Raw genomic sequence first — 12114 nt, forward strand, 5'->3', positions numbered from 1 at the left:
GGTGATTAATTTAATATTTTACATTTATTTGTGTGGGTTTTTTTTTTTTACAAGTTTTTCTTGTTTTGGTAGATTACAGAAAATAATCATTAAAAAATCAATATTAAAAAAAATATTAATTTGTTCTTTTGTTTGACAGTAGAATAATTCTATTTTAAGCTATTTAAATCATCAAAAAATGTCATTTTACTGTTAAACAGGGCAAAACTAAATGTCGACAACAAAATCTACACTTACAAAAATTAGTCTTAAATGAACGCGACAAAAATAAGACAAAACAACCAAAATGACACACAAAACAAGATACAAAACGACAAAAAAGAGAGCAGAGAAGACAAAACCAAGACACAAAAACTAGATGCAAAATGACAAATGAGACACAAAATGAGACAATCCTGTCTTCTGTCATTTTTTTACACCTTTTCCAGCCAGAGGAAACAGTTAATCAGATCTAAATTCGATATAAATCTAAATATTTTGGCCTAAGGATGAATAATTTGGAGCTGAACTCTTCTTTCACTGCAGCTGGAGGGATTTATTGGTTTCTTATTGGCGACCGACTGAAGCCTCCAGGGCGGCAGAAGCTCGTCAGACGAGTTCTGGAGCAGAGAAGTAAAACGCGCTTAACAAAAGGTTGACGAGGAGCCGCGGGACCAGTTCCCTGAACAAAGGAAAAATGTGGCCGGCGCACCTGATAGCAGCCAGAGCATCGCGGCTGCAGGTGAGGGGGGCGGAGCTAAGGAGGCAGGTAGACAAACAGCAGCACGCCGATCCCCCGAGTCTGACAGAAACAACAAGACGATGAAGACGTGAGGACTGGAACATGAGATAAGAGCTTTTAGAGACGACTACAGGTCAGTTTGTTCTTTACTCTCATTTAACGGACTCTTACTTTAAAACTGCAGCTGTTCAGGGATTATTTTTTAGTGTTTCCAGCCCGTGGTTCATCCGTGTTTGACCTGAGGGCGTGGAGAGCGACAGCAGCTTTAATGTGTCTCAGAAATGCTGATGAACTGGTTCAGAGGAGGATCATGAGGTCGGAGAGCTTCCTGGTGACGCTGCAGCTTCTGACAGCAGAATGACGATCGGTTAGAGGGGGTTTCTGCTTCAGATAGATAAAAGATTAAAAAACAGGACAAAAGGAGCAACAAGCACCGCTGAATGTCCGTTTATCTGAATCATTCCATCAAATGATCCACGTAGAAAACACTAAAACATGCAGCTGTCGTGTAAACGTTCTTGTCCTGAGACCAAATCTGAGAAAAGAATGTTTTTAAATTATGTAAGAAGCAAAATTAGACACAAAACAAGGGGTATGAGACACAGAATTAGATAGAAAACAACACAAAGGAGTCACAAAACACGAAAATACAACACAAAATGACCAACACTAGACAGAAAACAAGAAATATGAGAAACTAAGGAGTCTTTGTCTTGTTTTTGTCCATTTCTGTCATTTTGTGTCTTGTTTTTGTTGATTTGTGTCTCGTTTTTCTCAATCCATGTCTCGTTTTTGTCGTTATGTCACGTTTTTGTCGATTTGTGTTTTTTCTCATTTTCTGTCTCATTCTTGTCGTTATGTCACGTTTTTGTCGATTTGTGTTGTTTCTCATTTTCTGTCTCATTCTTGTCGTTATGCCAGGTTTTTATTGATTTGTTTTTTTCTCATTTTCTGTCTCATTTTTGTCGTTTTCTGTCTCGTTTTTGTCATTTTCTGTCGTTTTTGTCATTTTCTGTCTCATTTTTGTCGTTTCGTGTCTCATTTTTCTCATTTTCTGTCTGTCATTTTGTGTTTCATTTCTGTTATTTTGTGTCTAGGTTTTGTTGTTTTATATCTCAGTTTTGTCATTCTGTGTCCTGTTTTTGTCATTTACATCATCAAACAGTTTTCCTAAAGAATGTGCAGAGCAAAGCTATGTCCTCTCATCTCATTTTCATCTTGATTGAATGTCTCTCTCTACCTCATATTATCAGGATCAGACTCATTCTTTTTCCTGTTTTCCATCAGTCAGTTTGTCCTCTTGGTCAGCAGTAACAGCTAGCTAAATATCTAGCTTCTACTGCTGAGAAAAAGATCACATTAGCATGGATTAGAGTAGGGTTAGCAACAACACAGAAAACATGGAATAAAAATGCTACCATTGATGTGGAAGATGAGCCAATTCGTACCTATTCTTGATGAATGTGGAGCAGAAAACTGTAAAGAGAAGGTTTATTTTCAAACATTTTGAAGCCTGAGTGTCCTCCAGTTCTGGAATGACTCGTTTATCCGATGGTCTGCAGCAGGAAGAGAAGCTGTAAAGCTCCAGACGGTGATCCAAGCTGTGGTGTCTCAGTTACAGCTCGTCTTCCTGCAGAGTCGAGTTACACTAAAACTGATTCTGACACTGAAGGAGCTTCAGTGCAGCTTCATTTCTGTTTTAATCCCTGATTCACCCACAACAAAGACTTTAAAACACCCTGAGCTCATCACTGAACAGCTGTAATTATGTGTTATTTCTATAAACCTGCTGAACATCTCGTCTCCTCTTCCAGAATGTCTTCGTTATCAGAAGCAGATTTCCGCTGCCAGCATGGAGACACAATCTGTGGTGAGTTTTATCACGAAACTTTAAACCGGTTCAACCAACGTTTAACTAGATTCATGAAACTCTTCACCTCCTGGACCCCAAAATCCAGTTTAACAGGCGTGTTGGCTTTTTAAATCCCCCAAATAACACAATTTATCGATCAGAAAATGGGAAAAACTGACAAAATAGTTGGATTTTTAAATCAAAAATGGCTAAAAAATAACCTCAAGATTGTGATATTTTCACGAACACTCTTCTGTTCTCAGCTGTTAGAGGTGCTCCTGTACTGTTTATACTCAATTTATTCTAGTATTTCTGGTTTCTGTTTTACAACAAAAACGAGACATAAATTGACCAAGACAAGGACAAAACGACAAAAATGAGACACGAAATGAGATAAATGACACAAGACAACAAAAACAAGACATAAATTGACCAAAACGAGACACAAAATGTCAAAAATGAGACTCAAAATGAGATAAATGACAAGATAACAAAAACAAGACATAAATTGACCAAAACGAGACACAAAATGTCAAAAATGAGACTCAAAATGAGATAAATGACACAAGATAACAAAAACAAGACATAAATTGACCAAAACGAGACACAAAATGTCAAAAATGAGACTCAAAATTAGATAAATGACACAAGATAACAAAAACAAGACATAAATTGACCAAAACAAGACACAAAACGACAAAACCGAGACATAAAATGACAAACAAAACAACTGAAAGGAGACCAAACTGTCTAAGTTTGTAAAAATCTAAATAGTTAACATCTACAGTGTGTGGAGCTGTTTATTCCAGTGTTGGGGACGTCTGTGGTCACTCAGAATCAAGGAAATTCTCATTTATATTTTCAGCATGCCATGTATGACGACAACAAAGCCATTCTATTCTATTCTAACTGCCAGAAGGCATTTCTTCGTTCTCTCTTCTTCCTGCTGTTGTGGCTCCTCTGAGCTCCAGGATTTCAGGTTTTAGAGGTTTAAGCAGAAGGTATTTGTTGAGCAAACACTCTGAACAAACAGAGTCTCCTCACCGTGTGGTCCCGCAGAGATCCGGGTCTACGAACAGGAAGTGATCGTGGTTCCCATCGTCCTGCTGTCCAGCTTCGTCTTCACGCTGGTCTTGATCTTCCTGCTGAGGTTCTGTCCAGAGAAGGTCGACCGGATCCGTCCCAAAGCCTCCAAGTCCACGCCCAGGAGAGTTCTGCAAGGCATCGATGGTGAGATCCTAGAGGTCCAATGACTCCTTTAGTTTGATATGTATTTGATATTCAAGCCCCAAAGAGCTAAATGAACATTTAATATATGGTTTCTTAAGACTTTTTAATGCTTCTTCATCCACATCAGCCACATCTAAAATGAAAAAACATTTAAGAAAGACTTTACTGAAAACTCAGGCTCCAAAGCAACAGAAAATTTGTTGAAAATGTGTCAAACGTTTGTCAACATTTAGTCAAAAGGACTCATAACTTGTCTGCATTGACTCAAGCATCACCTAAGATTCTTTCAAATTTGTCTGAAATGACTTGAAGTGTGTTTAATATGGCTTAAAATGTGTCCAAAATGTTGTCCAATAAGACTTGAAATGTGTCCAGAATGACTTAACCCGTTGCGCTTCAGTATTCCGCCCGTGGAACACTTTGAGATCTGCATAAGCAATTTGCTAAATGTCTAAAACTGCAAACCCGATTATACAAACACTATACGCCGATGGAAAGCTTAGATTCTCATGAATCCGCCGGTATAAACCACTTTCAGATGTGATTACCATAGCGGGTGAGAAAAACACATTTGTCCGACAAAAACAAATATCCATCCATCCGTTCTCTATACACGGCTTCAACGTACACAGCGCGACTCACATTTCCGGGTTCATTATTACACACAGATGAAAATATTCCACAAAAAACGGCCATAATCCAACCTTTTACATCCAGACGAAACAAGCCAGTAACATATTTTGTCCAAAACATGTCCTGAAGTCGGTATAAAATCCACGAATCGGTCGTTTTCGAGGAAATGCACCTCGTGATGCGCGTCCAATATTCCCTGTATTTCTCGTCATATTTTTATTTACAAATAGATTAGCGATTTTTTTTTTTGTACTGAAAATGGCTGGAATTGACTGAAGCTTAAAGGGTTAAAATGTGTCTAAAATGACTTGAAATTTCTCCATAATTGACTTGAAATTAACACTAAACTAGAAATGTGTCCAAAATGACTTAAATTTGTCAAAGGTGAAAACTGTCCAAAATAGCCTGAAATATGTCCAAAATGACTCGATATTTCTCCAGTAGGACTGTAATTGTGTCTAAAAAGACTCAAATCACTAAAACTTTGTCTAAAATGACTCGTAATCAAAACTAAAGGTGGAACCTCAGTAACCAGAGGACTTTAGTTCGACTGAGTTCCTGCTGTGGAGCCTGAATTTCTAATGGTCTGTAATCTGACATAAATACTCTGCTGTCAGGAGTAATCTGATTACATCAAGGGTAATCAGAATCTCTTACCCGATCGTTCTTCTCTTCGTCTGCAGCTCCTCCCGGCATCAACGTTCTGGAACATGAGAGCATCGCCCTGGACTCCCCCAGCTCCTACTCTACCTTCCACCCTCCCAACACCTACCAGTCCAAGCGTCTGTCCACACCTGTCCTCCCTCCACCTGTCCTCCCTCCACCTGTCTTCACCCCCATCGTCCAGCCCAGAGAGCTTCCTCGCCAGCGGCTTCCCGAGTCTTTCAACCTGGTCTCTCCGCTGCCGGCCGCCTTCTCGCTGAAGTCCGACTCCTCGGTGTTGCTGTACCGAGCCCGAATGGAGAACAGGAACGTGGTGCTGCGAGTCCTGAACGGTGAGGACGTCTACCGGTCTCTGTCCTTTTAGTTACCGAGGTCAAACTGAAAGCAGTTCTGGACACATTTAGAATCGTCTTCTGTAATTTAGACAAATTTCAAATAATTTTGAGTCGCGCTGGACAGACTAAGTGATATTAGGATAATTTTTAGGAATATTGGACATTTTTGAGTCTACAGGACAGATTTTGAGTCGCGCTAGACGGATCTTGAGGCGCGCTAGACGGATTTTGAGGCGCGCTAGACGGATCTTGAGGCGCGCTAGACGGATCTTGAGGCGCGCTAGACGGATTTTGAGGCGCGCTAGACGGATCTTGAGGCGCGCTAGACGGATCTTGAGGCGCGCTAGACGGATCTTGAGGCGCGCTAGACGGATCTTGAGGCGCGCTAGACGGATTTTGAGGCGCGCTAGACGGATTTTGAGGCGCGCTAGACGGATCTTGAGGCGCGCTAGACGGATCTTGAGGCGCGCTAGACGGATCTTGAGGCGCGCTAGACGGATCTTGAGGCGCGCTAGACGGATCTTGAGGCGCGCTAGACGGATCTTGAGGCGCGCTAGACCGATTTACATATTTACCGATAGACATATTTTGAGTCACACTGGACATATTTGAGTCACGCTGGACAGACTGTTCTCACCGTTTCTGAGTCATTTTACCAAGTTACAAGTTATTAGACAGATTTAGAATCAATTTGGAGGCATACTGATTAAGTTTCTGGTCATTTTGAACAAACTGAGTAAATCTGAGAAAACCTGACAATATTTTAATACATTTTGGACAATTGAAAGCCATTTTGGTCAATTTTTTAGTCATTGTAGACATTTTTTTTTAGACATTTTGATCAATTTCAGTCATTTTTTAACAAATGTTGGGCCACTTTGGATACATTTTAAGTTGTTTCTGGAGCCATTTAAGAAAAAATGTCATTTTTACAAAGTTTAGGTAATTTTAGACATTTTTTCCGTCATGTTAGACAAACACTGAGTCAGTTTGTACATATTCTGAGTCAGTTAGAACATCCTGGTCTTCACTTTGTGCTTGAGTAGAGCCTCACTGTCAGGACTATACGTCCACTGTGGCGGTCCTGGTCAGGTTCACACCAAACATCCTTCTGGACTTTCTGGTTTTCCTGCTCAGACTCTGCCGACGCCTCAGAGAGACACAGCTTCCTGGGCTTCGCCTCCTTCCTGGCCCAGCTCGGTCCTCATCCCTTCCTGCCGGAGCTCCTGGGCGTCGTGTCGCTTCGAGCTCCTCTGGTCACCGTGGTGGAGGAGCTGGAGAACAGAGACCTGCTCAGCTTCCTGTGGAGATGCAGACAGGTCGGTCCTTCATCATCAGATACAGCCAACGTCAGGAACCCACGTTTACATTTACAGAAAGACTAAAGTGTTTTATAAGCAGTAAAATGTATTTCTAATGTAATGTGCAAAATACACCCCCTGTCAAAAGTTGTAGGACACTGTCTCATTCAAATAAAGTAGAACCTGTCCTCCTTCTGACAGGGGGTGTATTTCATCACATGGATGTGATCAGGGCAGGACTCTGATCATACATGTAAAGTTTCAGGCAGATTGGAGCATGTTCAGGGCATTTACACAGCATTTGAAATTTCATGGTGAAGGATCAAAATTCCAGAGGCCGCCATGGACACACCCTTTGACTTTGGAAAAAGATTTTAATAACTTTGGATCATTAAGGCCTCCTGTATGTACTGGCCCAATTTGAGGTGAATTGGAGTTTCCCCCTAGGAGGAGTTCGCTCTAGAAAAAATGAAAAATGGGCAAAATCTGACATTCAACGCAAAATATCTCACTTCCTGTTGGCTTTGGAATGTGGCTGTCACTGACTTTTTTGTTCAGCCTGATGTGCTGCATATGTGTACCAAATTTGGTAGATACACCCCCTGTCAAAAGTTTTAGGACAGGTTCTACTTTATTTGAATGAGAAAGTGTCCTAAAACTTTTGACGGGGGGGTGTATATAAGAAATATGCAGTATGTAAAAAAAGAACAAAACCTATAATGTAATTAGTATTTTCATCATTGTATATATTACAGTGTTTTTGATGCCTGAACTGCTGGAATACTAAAGATATTTTACTTATTTTTTTAAACCGTGAACTCAAATGAAAATCGACAGAAATCTTGTGTCTGTTTCCAGGAAAAAGCCGATCCTCCGGCTGAAATGACGGAGAGACGCATCTTTACGATGGTCCAGCAGGTCGCCTCTGCTCTGGTTAGTAGATTCATGACGACGGTTTGTCTTTATCCGTTTTATTTTGAAATGACACTAAACTGAATATTTTCACAGCAAAACAATCAACTGTCCTTACACCTTCTAGCTCAGGACTGTAAATAAGATTTTAATTAAGATTGGTGATCATTTTCTGGATTGATCCATCATTTTTTTGGTCTCTTAAAAGACAGAAAATGGTGAAAAACACCCAAAAAACAATCATTGGAGAGAAATCATGAGAAAAACACATTTTTGAGATCAGAACAACACTGCTAAACCGCCCCAAAATAAGAAATACCAAACATTTATTGGTTGTAGTCTTAAATTTTGCAGCTTTTTGGGTTCAAGAACTTTATCGGTTTTATTTTGAAATCTCAGAGTTGAACTTGTTCTTTCTACCGTTCATTTTCCTTGCCTGAAGACGATTTTGAGTCACAAAATCTGTCCAACATGACTCAAAATATTGCCGAACATCATTTAAAATCTGTCAAAGTCAAGAAAGAAAGACCTTTGAAGCCGATTTATCCAAAGTTCAGATCTCTGTTCTGAACATTCATGCAAATCAGCACATTCCAAACGAGATAAAACTCATTTCTGTGCTGGAACATAAGCGTTCATTCTTTCATTGCCTGCACATTAAACCGGTTTGTCTCCGTTTGTGCCTCATCAGGAGTTCCTCCACAGCAAAGACCTGCTGCACGGAAACCTCCGAGCTCGCAGCGTTCTGGTCAGCCGGGGCTTCACGGCCAAGCTGTGGGGGCTTCACGGCGTCTACAGCAGGAAGAACCAGGACTCCACCCAGAGAGAAGATCCCAGCATGAAGAAGTGGCAAGCTCCAGAGCTGCTGGTCAGGAAGCCGGCCGGCCCCAGCAGCGACATGTGAGGAACACCTCCACCGCTCTAAAGATCCATCAGATGTTCTGTCTAACTGCAGCATGCTTTCTCTTTCTGTCTCCCTCCAGATGGTCCCTGGGCGTCCTGCTGTATGAAATGGCTTCTTTAGGTGAGTCAGCTCTGATATGTAGGAGCAGAAACACTGAAGAAGTTCCTCCTGATGCTCATTAAACTGACTTTGATTCAGTGTTTCTGGTTGTAGCAGAAACAGATGAGCAGAAAATGGTTTAATTTGAATTTCTAATAATAGTTTTATGTTAAAACAACAATTAAAAACAAATATCTGAGGATGTCAACACAAATAAGCACATTAAAACAACAAGAAAAGCCCTCAGAACAGTACTGCTCAGTCGTAATACAAAACAAAATGAGGCGCAGAAGGACACATAAGTGGTGCAAAATGACAGAAAAATGAGACAAAGCAGCCTCTAACAACCAAAACCAGACACAAAACGACAATGTGGAGATTAATGATGACAAAGAGCAGACAAAACTCTCATGAAACCACACAAACAAGACACTAAACGGCTGCAAAGACAAACAAAATTACACATAAAAGACCACAAGAAGGGACAAAATGGCCACGATATAATGCAAAATGAGCACAAAGACAAACAAACTGAAAGCAAAGAGACACAAAACGACCACAAATACACAAACTGTCCACAAAGACGCTCAAAACTATTGCAAAAAGATATCAAATGAAAGAAAAGAGACACAAAACAACCACAAAAAGAGGTAAGGCCGTCTCAAACAAAAATAAAACAATCAAAACCAGACAGAAAAATGACACAAAACTAGAAAAATACAACAAAAACACAAGAAAACAAACAGAGAAGGGCAAAGACCAAACAAAATGACCGAAAAGAAACAAAGCTGCTGAAAAGACACGAAACAACCAAAATGAGATGCAAAAATGACAGAAAAAAAAGACACACAAAACAACAATATGGATATAAATGACAAAGACCAGACAAAACTGTCACAAAGAGACAAGAAACCACACTAACAAGACACTAAATGGCTGCAAAGACAAACAAAATTGCACAAAAAATACCACAAGAAGGCACAAAATGGCCGCAAAATAATGCCAAATCACCACAGACACACAAAAAATACTGCAGAGACACAAAACAACACTGTCTCAAACAAAAATAAAACAACCAAAACAAGACAGAAAATGACACAAAACACCCGAAATCAGACACAAAATGACAATACAAGAAAAATGTAACGCAAAACAACCAAAATGAGACAGAAAATAACACAAATGTAGTTCAAAATGACAGGGAAAAAAAAAAGAGACAAAACAGCTTTAAACACAAATCAAACAATGAAAACCGGACACACAACAAGAAAAAAAGACACAAAACGACAATATGGAGATAACTGACGACAAAGACCAGACAAACATCTGAGTGACTTTTGAACGGTGGTGTGAATGATAAACTTGTATTTCTGTCTCCAGGTGAAGCTCCGTTTGCAGAGATTTCCGTCAATGAACTTCTACAGTTTCACCAACGAGGAAAAACTCTGAAGAAACCGTCCAACTGCTCCAACGCGCTGTAAGAGCCCGAACCGAAGCAGATCAGAGCTTCTCCTCTTTAACAAACCGACTCTGAAGCTTCTGCTTCCTCCTCAGATACGCCGTCATCAAGGGCTGCTGCCAGTGGAAGGACCAGGACCGACCCACGCTGGCCGAGGCCGGCAGGAAGCTGGCGTCTGCAGAGAAGAGCGCCTCGGATAAAGTCCTGAAGGCCGGCGGGCCGGTGAACATCGAGCGGTACCTGCAGGAGGCCGGATACGGAGAAACCAACAGCTACACCGTCTTCTGATCGCACAGTGTGGGACCTTCGTCAAAATCCTTGGTCGTCCGTACAGCAAATTACAGACGACCAACTCCTGCAAAATCCAAATTTCTGGTCGTCCGTACAAATTTCTGGTCGTCCGTAATTTGCTGTCCTTGGCAGCTTTGGGGTTTTTCACCCCCTGTATGTATCTCCACATAGTTAGCACAAAGTCTCTTAGCACAAAAATATCACAAAAATGTCACACCAAAAAAGTCCTAAGACCACATCATCCCTGAGAATATTCCTGGTTACAAAACCCAAGCGTCTGCCCTAATAACCTGTGTGATCCAAACGGAGACCTGTGTGGAGAGATGTGGGAATCGAACCTCCAAACATCGAATAATAAGAAAAATCGGAAATGAAACTCTTCATTATCCATTATAGCCCCCTCTGTACTGTCAATCAGAAGCGAGACCCCTAAGGAAAGTTGGGAACCGAAGCAATAAATGGTTAGAGTTGGAATCGACATCGCTCAACATCCACACGAACCCCAACCGGAAACTGAAACCTGATGCGCAATGACACAAGATGGCGGCCTCCTGCAGGTTGAGAACCGAGAAGTTATTCGTTGTTTTAAATTGGTAAGAAATCATTTAATATGTCATTCTGAGCGGCGGTCGTCCGAGCGGACGAGCAAGAATGTAGACATCGTAATGACGAGTCGTCCGGCCGAGTTTCAGGTCGCTACGGACGAGCGCGAAGGTCCCACACTGTGATCGCACCAAGAAACTGTCGGAACTGTTCCAACGGGAGCGGAGACGTTTCATGTTTGTTCTTCTGCAGATTCACACCTCAGGAAAAACTCTGGGAATCACCGGATTTAATCTCATCTGTGTTAATAATTAGTTTCTGTTTCCTAAACTTGACAATCAGCAGCCGAGCCGGGAGGTAAAACCCGTCTTCATACGCGTTCATCTGCTTAGATTCCTAAACACTGCCTCTGAAATTCAGACTTTCTTCCTAAACCTACAGTTAAGCACACACTGCAAAAACTCAAAATCTCACCAAGTCTGTTTGTCTTATTTTTCGTCTCATCCCGCTTGATTTAAGATAAATTCACTAAAGAAAACAAACAAGTGACATTTCAGCAGATGGAGGGACTCGTTTTAAGACGACACATCTTAAATATCTTGTTTTAACCCTCGCGCCGTCCTGCAGGTGAAATTGATGCGTTTTAAATTCTAAAAATGTGGGGAAAAATATATATTTCACAGTGAAAACTTTCACATTTTCATTTTTTTTTTGAAAATTTTTGAACATTTTTAATGGAAAAAAAGAAATGTTACAAAAAGTGTTTCTTTCAGAACATTCAGAAAAAAATCAACCAAAATCCAGCGAAATTCGCTGGATTTTGGTTGATTTTTTTCTGAATGTTCTGAAAGAAAATATAAGAAGTTTTACTGATATATATAGAATCACTTTAGATATTTTTAGGATTTTTTTCTGGAAGATTTTTATTCATTTTTTGAAAATATTTACAATTTTTTTGTTTTTTGAATTTTATTTCTTGCCAAATTCGAGGATTTTCTTTAAAAAAAATTTTTTTGATGGAAGCTTCTAAGGAATTTTCTTCGTGAAGATTTTGCAAATTTTTTTTTTATAAATTTGGGGATTTTTTTTTGCTGAATTTTTGTATTTTTTTCAGACAAGGAAACGTTATTTTTTTGGTGCCGTAAATGAGAACAAGGGGAAGATTAAGACA

At 40.3% G+C, this 12114-nt stretch overlaps 1 protein-coding gene and 1 long non-coding RNA gene across 3 annotated transcripts; one reads left to right on the forward strand and one right to left on the reverse strand.

The window, feature by feature from the left end:
• Positions 1-102: 102 nt before the first annotated feature.
• styk1b (serine/threonine/tyrosine kinase 1b) lies at positions 103-11731 on the forward strand. 2 transcript variants are annotated; one of them, XM_051956712.1, is made up of 10 exons: positions 103-854; positions 2536-2591; positions 3633-3803; positions 5120-5431; positions 6572-6753; positions 7594-7668; positions 8339-8547; positions 8631-8671; positions 10031-10127; positions 10205-11731. In XM_051956712.1, the coding sequence occupies exons 2-10, from the start codon at positions 2537-2539 to the stop codon at positions 10395-10397; spliced, it is 1335 nt and encodes a 444-aa protein (XP_051812672.1). In that variant the 5' UTR covers positions 103-854; position 2536; the 3' UTR covers positions 10398-11731. The 2 variants fall into 2 exon arrangements, with proteins under 2 accessions (XP_051812672.1, XP_051812671.1); XM_051956711.1 differs by lacking the exon at positions 103-854 and having other exon boundaries at positions 1054-2591.
• LOC127536419 (uncharacterized) lies at positions 692-6609 on the reverse strand. The gene is made up of 4 exons (XR_007945414.1): positions 6489-6609; positions 3618-3787; positions 893-1067; positions 692-781 (listed from the first exon to the last, which is right to left on the reverse strand). It is a non-coding gene; the product is annotated as an uncharacterized LOC127536419 (long non-coding RNA).
• Positions 11732-12114: the final 383 nt, after the last annotated feature.

The sequence above is a fragment of the Acanthochromis polyacanthus genome, chromosome 12 (assembly GCF_021347895.1).
Source record: "Acanthochromis polyacanthus isolate Apoly-LR-REF ecotype Palm Island chromosome 12, KAUST_Apoly_ChrSc, whole genome shotgun sequence".
NCBI lineage: Eukaryota > Metazoa > Chordata > Actinopteri > Pomacentridae > Acanthochromis > Acanthochromis polyacanthus.